Source organism: Rhinolophus sinicus, chromosome 10, assembly GCF_057876585.1.
Source record: "Rhinolophus sinicus isolate RSI-liver-muscle chromosome 10, RSI-T2T, whole genome shotgun sequence".
Taxonomy (NCBI): domain Eukaryota; kingdom Metazoa; phylum Chordata; class Mammalia; order Chiroptera; family Rhinolophidae; genus Rhinolophus; species Rhinolophus sinicus.
This window is the reverse complement of record NC_142510.1, coordinates 3,538,994-3,551,410: the sequence shown is the minus strand read 5'-3', so window position 1 is coordinate 3,551,410 and position 12,417 is coordinate 3,538,994. Positions and strand designations below refer to the sequence as shown.

Below are 12,417 nucleotides of genomic sequence, written 5' to 3'. Positions count from 1 at the left end.
CACTGCTTTTCTTCCTTTACAAACATAGATATATACTGTGTTTCCCTGAAAATAAGACCTAGCTGGACAATCAGCTCTAATGCATCTTTTGGAGCAAAAATTAACATAAGACCCGGTCTTATCTTACTATAATATAAGGCCAGGTATAATATAATATAATATAATATAATATAATATAATATAATATAATATAATATAATATAATATAATACCAGGTCTTATATTAATTTTTGCTCCAAAAGACGCATTAGAACTGATTGTCCGGCTAGGTCTTATTTTCGGGGAACGGTATATAGGTAGGTAGGTAGGTAGGTGGATGGATGGATGGATGCATGAATAGATAGACAGACATTCTTTTAAAAAATAAAAAGAGGATAGAACACCACAAGTCTTGTTTTCAACATTTTTTGCTTCACTGTGTGTCTTAGATATCTATATAGATCCTATATAGATTCTACTTAATAGCAACCATAACTTATTTACCCAGCACCTTATTGAGGCACATAGCCCTTTGTGAGTTCACCTTCTAGAAGAGATTTCTACCATTGATATTTTGTAGACCAGGGATTGACAAACTACAGTCCAAGCGCCAAATCTGGCTGGCCACCTGTTTTTGATCAGCCTGCAAGCTAAGATTGGTTTCCATATTTTTAAATGTTTGAAAAAAATCAAAAGAAGGATAACCATTGGAGAAACATGAAAATTATATGAAATTCAAATTTCAGCATCTATGAATAATGTACTTTTGGAACATGGTCACCCTCATTTATTTGTTGGCAGTCTGTGCTGCTTTTCTGCTGTCCATAGAGCTGAATCCTTGCTGTGGCTGCCATATTGGCCACCAAGCCAAAGATATTTGCTATCTAACTCTTTACAGAAAAGTCTCCTAACTCTTGCAGTGGAATGTTCAAAGTAAGGTTCTTCCATTTGTCTTTTTTTTCTTCTTTTTCTGTTAAAAAAATTTCCTTGGGATAGATGCATGTAAATGGAATTATTGTGTAAATTTCTTCTTTTTCCCTCATTACTGTGTATATTTTGTGTGTTTGTATCTATGAAACATTTTATTATGAAAAATTTCAATTATACGGAAAAGTAAAAGTCATACAATAAGCACCCACATACACTTTACATAGATTTAATATTGTTAACATTTTGCCGTATTTGTTTTAGCTTATTATTTGGGGAGGCATTTTACAGTAAATTATAGACATCAGGACATTTCACTGTGAATTTCTGCAACATGCATCCTGCTTTTGAGTCCTACTTTGCTTGGTTCCTGGGTTCAAGTGGTGACAACTGGGTCCCTCTATTGTAAAGTAATGTTGGTTTGGGATTCCTTTCCACATCTGAGAGCCTCGTGATACAATGTCCAGGTTCTCAGTGGCCTTGGGTGCCCCTCTCCTGGCAAACAAAACGTCTACATTGACGGGTCCAAGCTTCCTGTAGATAGAAGAAGTCAACCATCCTGACCACAGTCGGTCATCATTTTCTCAAGAGACCCACCTGACCTAGGGCTTCTTGTCCCTTTTAGGATTATTTCAGTGACACAGTGATGTACTATGGCTTTTACACCAACTCTACAATCCAGCACGGGGACGATGCAGCATCCTATGATATGCCGCTAGCCTACATCTTCACAATCGGAGCCTATTTGACCATCTGCTTTTTCAGTTTGCTGTTCAGGTACGGAGGGTCTGCATTTCTTGATTCTAAGCTCTTTTTTAGATTTAGATGAAATTCAAGAGACTCGAAAGTTACCTAGGAAACAGTTTGTCTGTCATCTGTTTGATCATTCCTTGTGCTGCAACCAAAAATAGGAGTGTGGACAGAGGAGAGAGGTTTTTGTGTGCTTTTAAAGAAATGAGTCAGTCCAAACCGAAGAATGCAATGACTCAAGGTGTTGTATAGAGAGAAGGACACGGACGGACAATTGCCAGTTGTCAAAGAGAAGGGACAGGTGTTCAACCTCTGCATTCGTTTGCAGGTCTGAGTGACAAAGTGCCATAGATTGGGGGCTAAAAGGACAGGAATTTATTTTCTCAAGTTCTGGAGGCTGGAAGCCCAGGACCAAGGTGTTGACAGTACTGGTTTCTCTGAGGCATTTGTCCTTGGGTTTTTGAGACGGCCGTCTTCTCCCTGTGTTCTCATGTGGTCTGTCCACATCTGTGTCCTAATGTTCTCTTCTTGTAAAGGACACAGGTCATATGGGATTAGGGCCACCTTAATGACCTCATTGTAACTTAAAGACCCTCCCGGCAAATACAGTCACATTCTGAGGTCCTGGAGGCTAGGGCTTCAACATACATACACATCTTTAGGGGATACAATAAAGCCTATAGCAACCTTCCTGGCAGCACAATAATTCAAAGGAAAATGAGATTCTGTTTTGTCCCATCAAACTAGGAAATGCTTTCTAAGTTGCTGTTACTCAGTGGTGGAAATTGTCAGAAGGGTAGTGTCCATTTTTCATTTAGCATTTATTTATCCTGGGCCTGATTTCATTGAGTCCTCCTGATATCTTCATGATAAGAACACCTGCCATTATTGAGTGCTTACTGCTCTAGGCGCTGCATTGACTCGTGTAGTACGTAGGCTGAATAATACCCTCGACACCCCCCAAAACTGTCCCCGTCCTGATCCCCAGAGCCTATGAGTATGTTCTCTCACCTGGTAAAAAGGAGTTTGCAGATGTGATTAAATTAAGGATGTTGAAATGGGAGAGTTATCCTGGATTATACAGGTGGGACCAAGGTAATCACAAGTGTCCTTATAAGTGAGAGGCAGGAGGGTCAGAGACAGAGAGTGTGGAAGATGCGACTCTGGTCACTTTGAAGATGGAGGAAGGGGTTACCAGCCAAGGAATGCAGGCAGCCTCGGGAAGCTGGAAAAGGCAACAAAACAGATTGTCTGCCAGAGCTTCCAGAAAGAACACAGCCCTGCCAACACCTTAACTTTAGATCCATGTTCTGATTTCTGATCTCCAGTAAGAGAATAAATTTGTGTCGTTTTAAGCCACTAAGTTTGGGGCAATTGGTTACAGCAGCAATAAGAAACAAATATGCCTCTCGTAACAACTCTGTGAGGTGGGTCCTATTATTATCCCCATTATATTGATGTGGAAACTGAGGCTTAGGACAGTTATAATAAAATGACGAAGATCCGCCTACTGGCAACCTAGGATTGTAAGTCAGGCCTGTCAGATCCCGAAGCCAGTGCACTTAACCATTACGGTTGTGAGCACACTGTTCCAGAAGAACTTGTAGTTAACTCTTCCATGTTGCCTCTCACATCGAAGCATAGGACTTTTGTTTTTATCCCTGCACTCCTCAATGCTTATCCAAATAACCCGTGCACATTTTGGTTTCTGCCCTCCCTAGCATGGCCAGGCATTTCCGGAAAAACTTCATTAACCCCCACGTTTACTCCAGAGGGATCACTAAGCTTATTTTTTGCTGGGACTTCACTGTCACTCATGAAAGAGCTGTGAAGCTGAAACAGAAGAACCTAAGCACTGAGATAAAGGTAAGACAAGCTTGCTCTTCACAGCATCTTCCTCGGCTAGTCTCCTTCCCTCCTTCAGTGTGTCTGTGACTAAAAGTAATAATGAATCATTGTCCACCCATGAGATTGGCAAAAACAAAACAAAACAAACAAAAAAATCCCAAAACCCAGAAAAAATACAATGCCCGGTGCTTGTGATGGTGTAGGGAAATGGACATTTTTCACATGCTATGGCTGGCTTTGTAATTAGTACAAGCTTACTGGAAGGCAGGGTAGCAATTAATAGCAAAATGTTAACTGTAAATATTTCTTGACCTCATAGTTCCAGGTTTAAATTTTTATCCAGTGGTTTTCAACCCAGGCCAAGTTGCCGCTCAGGAGACATGTGACAGTCTCAACAGCTTTAAAAAAAAATTTTTTTATTGGGGAACATTGGGGAACAGTTTATTTTTCCAGGATGTCAAGATATTGTTTTTTCAATTTAGTTATGGGGGGCATAACTCACTGGCCAATGTAGGACTCGAACCAGTGACCTTGGTGCTATGAGCACTTCACTCCAGCCACTGAGCCAATTGGCTGCCCACCGGTGGCCAAGCTCCAAGCTCAAGCTGTTGCTTCTCCCTGGTCCATGTGGGACTCGAACCAGTGAATGTCTGGAGACTTTGAAGGTTGTTACCAAATTGAGGAGGGGGTGTTTCTGGCATCTCGTGGGTAGATGCAGCTAAATATCCTGCAATGCACAGGACAGCTGCCGCAACAGAGAACTATCTGGCCCCACATGTCAATCATGCTGAGGCTGAGAAACCCTGGTCTGCAGAAAAGTCTTATTAAAAAGAAAGAGCAAGCAGAGTGTATAAACCAAGAGGCCTTGTTACAAGGATTGTGGATGTTAAGTTCTTAAATTCAAGAGTTTCATGACCTCAATGTACTTTCCTCAGTCCCAATCTGTTGGTCCTCTCTGTTCTAAGATAGAGAAGGCGTTTGGGGCAGTGATGGGGGTTCTTGCCCATTTGAGCTTTTCCCAGGGGTCTCCCATAATCCAGAATCATCGTGGACTGTCCCCCTCTCTCGCCTGTGGATTTGGGGTGCGTTTGTGTCTCTGGGAGTGGAGAGTATTCACGTGGGGGGAGGTCTTTGCTAACAGTGGGGAGGGGTCTGTGGGCCAACGTGACTTCTTGTGTTGATAGGAGAACCTGTCAGAAATCCGTCAGGAGAATGTCAAGTTGACGCTCAGTCAGCGGCTGACCCGCTGGTCTACTCACCTGGCAGCCTGGGTTGTCTCCACCGGCATGGCCATTGCCTGCTGTGTGGCTGTTTATTACCTGGCTGAGAACAACACAGAGGTAGGTAACCAGAGAGGCAGGAGGACCGGGACCAGAGTCCAGAGAACCAGGTGAAGGGACGGGATGCTGGAGCGGCGAGCGGAGTAGAGGCCGCTACTCAAACCGGCTTCGTGGCCAGTGGTGTCGGCATCTGCTGGAAACGTGTTAGCAAATGCAAAACTCAGGTCCCCCCTCTGGGTCCATGGACTCAGAATCTGTGTCTTAATAACGTCCCTAGGTGACGTGTGTGCACATCTTAGAGTGACAAGCTGTGCGCTGACGGAGAGATGGCAACTTTGGCCGCAGACCTGGGACCAAGTTCCTGTTTCTTCCTGTATTATGATAACCCTAATGCCCCCCACAGCTGCTGACCCTTCACAGACACTCAATACATGTTGTGATCTGATGGACTCTGGCAAGTGATGTGCTCTTTCCAAGTCCCAAATTCCTCACCTGTGAAATGGAAACAGTCACCCCTGGCTTTGTAGGGGTGTGGTCATGGCCAAGTTATGCAGAGGGTTCACTTAGTGCCTGGTTCTGTGGGTGACGAGGGAATGTTAGTTAGTTGTTGTTTCTTTTAATGATATGAACTCTGAGATTAATTAGCTGGGTGGCAAAGTACTGTTTTTCCGTAGGTTTCATGGGGCTCATTGTAGCCAGTTTGCTGACCTCTAAAATTGTGGTGCAGGTTGGTCTAATGATGTCACTTTCTTTAATGGCTTCCCATTCTGCTTAATATAAAATCTACCCTTTGTGGCCTGATTGGTAGATCTTTTATGATCTGACCCCTGCCCATGTCTCTAGCCTCGGAACCCCACAACCACCCATATGCCACACGAGCAACACTAATTGGTGTGTCCATAGTTCCCTGAACATTCCATGCTTTCCCTCATCTCTAGATGGGAAACATGCAGTTCAATCTGCACCCCACCACTCACCTTTTCGCAGACTCCTCCTTTTCTGCCTCTAGACCTCATGGGTGTCACTTCCTCCAGGCAGCCTTCTCTCACCACCACCACCCTCACTAGGCTGAGTTAGGTGCTTCTTACCCTGCAGGCTTTCCTTGTACTCTCGTCACATGCAGCCTCAAAACACCTGTTTAGGCATCTGTTTCTAAGTCTTTCTACAAAAGACTGCAGATAAGCACCTGGCCCAATACCTGGCACATAGTAGGTGCTCAAATGGCTGAATAAGTGAAGGAGAAGCCACCAAGAAAATGTGTGTGGGACCACACGACCCTCTGGGTTTGCCATTAACCATACTAAGTGTGCCCTGAAAGGGGAAGTTGGGTCCTCCGGGGCCTGGCATTGCTAACTAGGCTGGAAGCTGTGACTGGGCAGCTGTAGGTAGAAAGCAGACTCCTGAGTTTCCTCTTTACCAACAAGGTTCTCTCCAGACCCACCTGAAGTGAAGGAGGGCCGCAGAGGAGGAGAGGAGGTGGAAATGGAACCATTTCCATTGTTGGGACATCTAGTCTGTGCCAGCCAGGATCAACCCTTTCACAACCCCAGGGGTTACATTCACTGCCAAGTACAAGTTCATGTGAATGGTGCCCGCCATGGCATTTAGGGGCCAGACCTTGCCTTATGGGTCTCATTTAATTCTCACATTGTCTCTGTGGGTTACGTGACAACCCCCCCATTATACAGATGGAGAACAAGAGGCTCAGAGAAGCCTTTTTTCTGTCCCCGGACCTTGCAGTTTATAAATATGGGAAGGGGGACAGAATTTCTTCTGCTGGCTCCAAAGATACTGCCAAAAATTCGAGTGGCTATACTGCCTCCAAAGATAATACCAAAAATTCGAGTGGTGCTTTCAAAACAATCCAGAAGTAGATGGAGGCAGCGTCAGGCCTGGGGCGAAAGAAGGGGGATTGTGAAATGGCAGATAAATCCACTGGACTCCTGGCAGAAGGCCAGTCCGGGCTCCACCGCGAGCCAAACACCAGGGTGTTGTGTCCACCTGAAGGCAGGGGTACCTCTTCTGATCCCACACAAAGGTGCGGCCTGGGCTAGCAGAGGCTCCCCTGCCCCTAATTCAGCACCCAAGGGCCGGTGAAGTCTGGTGACCATGAAGCAGGCCACGCAGGAGCAGGGAGGAGAAATTCCACAGGGTGGACACCCTTGTTCTATGGCTTCAGTACACTCAAGCTTTTGCTCCAGCAGCGGGGGAGCTCACTGGCATTGACCCAGACCTCTTGCAAGGAAAGGAAGGTCACGGAATGGTTGTTTGAGTTCAGGCTCCTGAGTCACATAGACCTGGGTTCACTCTGCCACTTTCTGGCTGGGTGACGCTGGGCAAGCATCTTCACCTCTCTGTGCCTTGGTTTGTGTGTCTGTGACGTCTGTCAATACCCCTCTGCTGGGCTGCAGTGACGATGAAGTCATGTGGGTGATGCTTGGCCCAGGGTAAGTGCCCCATAACCACTCGCTTAACACGTAACCGCAGAGCGGCTACTTGTGGGGCTTTCCCATCGTGAGGAGTCTTGTGAGCGAGGAGAGAGGGGTCCGGTGTGCAGTGGGCATCTCAAGTCTCTCCCGCCATCCCCTGCAGTTCCTGGAGAGCCACAAGGACCCCGGGGCGGTGCTGTTGCTGCCTTTCGTCGTTTCCTGCATCAACCTGGCCGTGCCACGCTTCTACTCCGCGTTCAGGCTGGTGGAACAGTACGAGATGCCACAGCATGAAGTCAGCGTGCTTCTGATCCGGTACATGTGTCTGGTCCTCCCAGCGCCCGTTTCCCCATGTTCACCAGCAGAGATGGGCACGGAGTTAGAAATGGCGCTGCTCATGCTGCATGTCCATCGTACATTGGCGGGGGGATTGCTCGTGTTAGTCATGCATGGATCCAGGCTGACAGAGCAGCGACCACCTTGAATATCGCTGGTGGCCATTCCAGAGGCAAGACTGAGTTCTGGCGGGTCTCACGGGCACTTAAATGCTCCAGCCTAGAAGTGACGCAGCGTGACATACATCACTTCTGCTCACAGTTCATTTGCCAGAAGTAGCTAGATGGCCCCACTCATCCATCGGGGGGCAGGAATTTCCATGTTATTATGTGCTCAGGAGGAAATACTGGCAAACAGCACTGATGACTGCCACAGAAGGTAATGGCAGTTGTTTTCTCTCCTATTATTTAGAAACATCTTTCTGAAAATGTCAATCATTGGAATTCTTTGTTACTATTGGCTCAGCATCGTGGCTCTAACTGGTGAAAAGGTGAGATATCCATGCTGTTCTGCCTGAAATTTGGGTTCTTACACTTTGACCACCAGGGAGGAAGTGAGTTTCTCAAGTTTCTTGAGAGTTTCTGCTCATGATATGAAAGCAAATATCATGCTGTTCCATCCATCCATCCATCCATCCATCCATCCATCCATCCATCCATCCATCCATCCGTCCATCCATCTTCGGGCTATGCTCCCAAAACTTTTCTTCCCTCATTCAGTCAAATCTAAAAGCTCCCAGTTTATCAGCTCATAGCCCTAATTTTCTGACCACCAGTTTCATAAACTGACTAATTCAAGCTTCCAGTATGTATTAGCCTGCTAAACCTCTAAGCCACTTTCTTGGCCAAGCAGTTACTGATTTTTCATAAGGCTAACAACCAAAAAGTGGAGGCATTGTTAACCATCGATGCCTCCAGCTCTCCCAAAGAAACTGATTAGTCCTGGCTGAGAAATGAGATCCAGAGAGCATAGGACAGAGCTGAAAAGTGTTAAAAGAGAGAAAAGGGAAAGTTTGGGTGCATATGGAGGGCAGGCCTTAATGGGGGAATAGGGAACACAGTAAAGGAATAAACACCCTGAAAACAAGTTTGGCCTAATGATGCATTTCTGCTAAGAGTGGGTCTGTTTCCTGGGGACCTGGGGACTTGGTCAGGCTGAACCACCAGCCACGTCGTCATGAGTACAGGGTGCCAGGAACAGATGGACATTGAGAGGTGGCAGCGGTGCCTTCCCACAGCCTGGCTCTTGTTTCCCTTCCAGTGTTGGGAAACCCTCATTGGCCAGGAAATCTACCGTCTCCTTCTGATGGATTTCGTGTTCTCTTTAGCTGATTCCCTTCTGGGGGAGTTCCTGAGGAGGTAAATATTTGTCTGTCTTAAGTAATTAGTACCTGGAGTTGTAATCTGAGCCAGTGTCTTGACTGAGCATGTAGCATGGGTCCCTCACTTCTTTAAGTGTGCTTTGTTCTAAAGCTGCCTACAGCCCTTCGGGATATTGGGGTTTTTCTTTCTAAATTAACCGAAACTTCATCTTGAAATTTCAGGACTGAGAACTTCAGATCCTATTGTCAAAGTTCATTTGGTTCAGTTGGCCCTTTCCAACTTTCTCTTACAAAAATGTTCTAGGGCCAGCCTGGTGGCTCAGGTGGTTGGAGCGCCATGCTCCTAACCTAGGTCTCTGGTTCGATTCCCAGATGGGCCAGTGAGCTGCGCCCTCTACAGCTAAGATTGTGAACAACAGCTCTCCCTGGAGCTGTGCTGCCGTGAGCAACCGGAGGTTGGTGTGAGATGCTGTGGGCTGCTGTGAGCTGCCAACCGACGACTGACGACCAACTGCCTCAGCCGAGGGGGAGCACAAGGCTCATAATACCACATGGGCCAGGGAGCTGTGTCCTACACAGCTAGACTGAGAAACAACGGCTTGAACCGGAGTGGGGGGCGGGGGAGGCGTATGAACAGGGGGGGAAATGTTCTAGGATAAGACACAAAAACTGAGAGCTATTTGCGATCTTACCCACTGTAGATACATTTAATATTCTAGTATATATTCCTCCACATTTTTCTATGCACAGACTGCTATGTGTATGTGTGTGTGTGTGTGTGTGTATGTGTGCGCACGCGTGTGTGTGTGTGTGTGTGTATACTATATAATTTTTAAAGACAAAAATGGGGTCACACTGCAACAGCATGTGGAGTTTGCTCTTACTCACCTCATCGTTATAGCTTGGTACCCTTCCATGCCAGAATATATAGATTTATCTCATGATTCATGTAATTGTACTAATTTTTGTACAATTGTACGGTTAATGTCCTAACTTTCATTTTAGCCCCCAGCTGTGCAGAATTGAGGCAGTGCCCTCATCGGCCCATGTGGAGTCCTCTTTTATTTATGTATTCCTTTTTTACTGATACGGTGACCATCTCACGCCTTACAGACATTTGCACATTCCTCCAAGATGCCCTAGTGATGAGATGGCATGACACAATGCTGATTCTTCCCCCAGTGGGTAGGGTGAATGCCCAAATTCCTCACTCAGTCTCCCCAAACTCAGTTTTAGTCCAGCCTCTGTCTGTGATCTGGACATAAAGATGAGAAGTTTTTCTTTTCTTTTTTATTTTTTTTGACAGCAATTTTTATTGGCAACTCCTCTGTAGGAAGAAATAAAAGCGGTCTCAAATTTCAAGAGTAAATGTAGACCTGGGTTTCCTCCTTGTGGATTTAGAAATAGGGAAACACTGATGCAATAGCAGTAATCAAAAATTGGAAAAAATTTATTTAGATTGGGAGGGTCTGAATTTATTTGCTCATGAAAAAGTGGTTTAAGAAACTAAGAGTTGTACATGGGATAATTTAAATGATAAGGTAACAAGTGTTCTCTAGAATTTTTTTAAACCATGTTAACCACAGCCCTTCATTTGAACGCGTTGTGTTACTTCCGTTTTCCCTCAATTCCCTCAATTCTTTCTTGCAAAACACGCTTATACGGAACTTTTCAGAAGTTGGTAAGGGGCCTTGGAAGTTTACGCCACACTGGGAGGTTGTGGGAACTCTTTTAAAGGAGGAAGTTGATGGTTTGGGTACTAAACTCTGTATGTTTTTACAGAATCATTGGGATGAAGTTCATCACAAGCCTTGGCTTACCAGAGTTCGACATTGCCAGGAATGTCCTAGAACTGATCTACGCCCAGACGCTGGTGTGGTAAGTTCAAGACTGCATTGCACCCGGTGGATCCCACCTGACTGTGGACTTGGAGTTTTGGTGACAAGCCCCCGACATCTGTTGTTGTCAAAGCTGTATGGGCGATACCACTGCCGGCCACACACTTATGTCCCTTTTCCTTATGAGGACTTCAGGCAAGAATAAGTGTAAAGCAGGGCTCCCAACTGGGAGGCCTCCAGGCCGGATCCAGCCTGCAGCTGTGTTTGGCTCATCCCCCACGGTGCTATCTCTAAACATTTGAATTAACCACCACTATTTAAAAATCAGAGATGCCACATAAAATTTTAAAATTCTGGCTTCTCTGCAGCAAAAGGAAAGATCTAGACCATCTCGCATTGTGGTAACAGTTGGTTGGGTCCTTGAGCAGGGCCGACGTCCTCAGCTGGCCGGTCTCCACCTTGACCTATTTTTTCTGCAACACACATTTGCCACTTCATGTTGCCCTTATGCTGTTAGTCTTCTCCTGGTAGAAAAGTTTTACTTTCTAATCACATCTCAACAGAAGTGGGAAAATGAAGACAGGCAGAGAGGGCCGTTTATTTCTACCTGGCCTGTTTCACTCACCGATATAATACCTGATGGGGTCTGCGACCTGTTTTAGCAACTGTGTGTGTGCATGTGTGTGTGCAACGCGTGTGTGTTTTGGGAATAGCCAGCTAGTTACATCATATTTTTGACCGGCTCACCTAGAAACCCAAGCCAATAGCCAGTGACCATTTTATTTATTTATTTTAACACGATGCAATTAAGGCCAAAATTCTGCAGGGTGGATTACATCCCCTGATTCAATCTGTTGGGAATTTGATAATTTGAAAGTAAAGGCCTTGGAGTTGGATAGACTTGGATTCTGGGGCTGGCTCTGACACTTACTGAGATCACTGAGCTTCTCTGGGCCTCAGTCTCCTCATCTGTAAAACACACATAATACCAACTGCCTTCCAATAGTGTTCAGGGTTAAGTCAGATGCTGTATGAAAACTGTTGCCATCGCTAATAGGCCATACAACTGTAAAACGTTCTCTTTTCCAGCTCTTGAAAGTTTCCCTGGGTGATTTGGCTATCTGCAAATAACTCATGTCAGTGAATTTATTTTTAGAGGTAGTGAAAACTTTTTCTTTGTGTGGTTTAGAGGGATGCATGTACACACTGCCAGGTCACACCTCCTAGCGACTGGACAGCTTCCAGAAGCCTTTCACCCATATTATGTCAGCCAGTGGGATGGACGCCTTGGGGCAAGTTACTCAACTCTCTCCAAACAGTTTTCTAATCTGTGCAAGGGAGAGATTGTAGTACCCACTGCACAGGTTTAGATGAGGATGAAATGAGAACCGTATGTACGAAGGCTCAGTGGGGACCCGATTCAGGAAGGTGTTATGAGTGGGGGGAAAGTCACAATCTGAGATGGCCATTGTTACTTCTGGGCCTTGAAGGTTTTTGTGAATAAAGCATCACATTTCTTTTCCTTTCTCTGGGGCAATTATAGATTTAACCTCTGAGAGTATTGCCTTTGGTGAGCTTTTAAAGAAGGTAATATAAAGACAGAAATGGAGTGATGTTATGGCTGACGGTAGAGATGAGGTGAGGAAAGTGTTTTCCAAACTTCAGTCTTTTGTACACCTATCTGCCTATTTTTAGCATAGCTACGTATC

General features: G+C 45.5%; 1 protein-coding gene across 2 annotated transcripts in view; it reads left to right on the top strand.

Moving 5' to 3' along the window:
• Positions 1-12,417, top strand: part of TMC5 (transmembrane channel like 5) — a 52,035-nt gene that overhangs the window by 32,218 nt on the left and 7,400 nt on the right. For both annotated transcript variants that reach the window (XM_019753068.3, XM_088801222.1), the window contains 7 exons: positions 1,532-1,683; positions 3,378-3,522; positions 4,689-4,844; positions 7,377-7,528; positions 7,961-8,039; positions 8,810-8,907; positions 10,653-10,748. In XM_019753068.3, the coding sequence (XP_019608627.3) occupies positions 1,532-1,683; positions 3,378-3,522; positions 4,689-4,844; positions 7,377-7,528; positions 7,961-8,039; positions 8,810-8,907; positions 10,653-10,748 (878 nt within the window). The remainder of the gene's footprint in view (positions 1-1,531; positions 1,684-3,377; positions 3,523-4,688; positions 4,845-7,376; positions 7,529-7,960; positions 8,040-8,809; positions 8,908-10,652; positions 10,749-12,417) is intronic.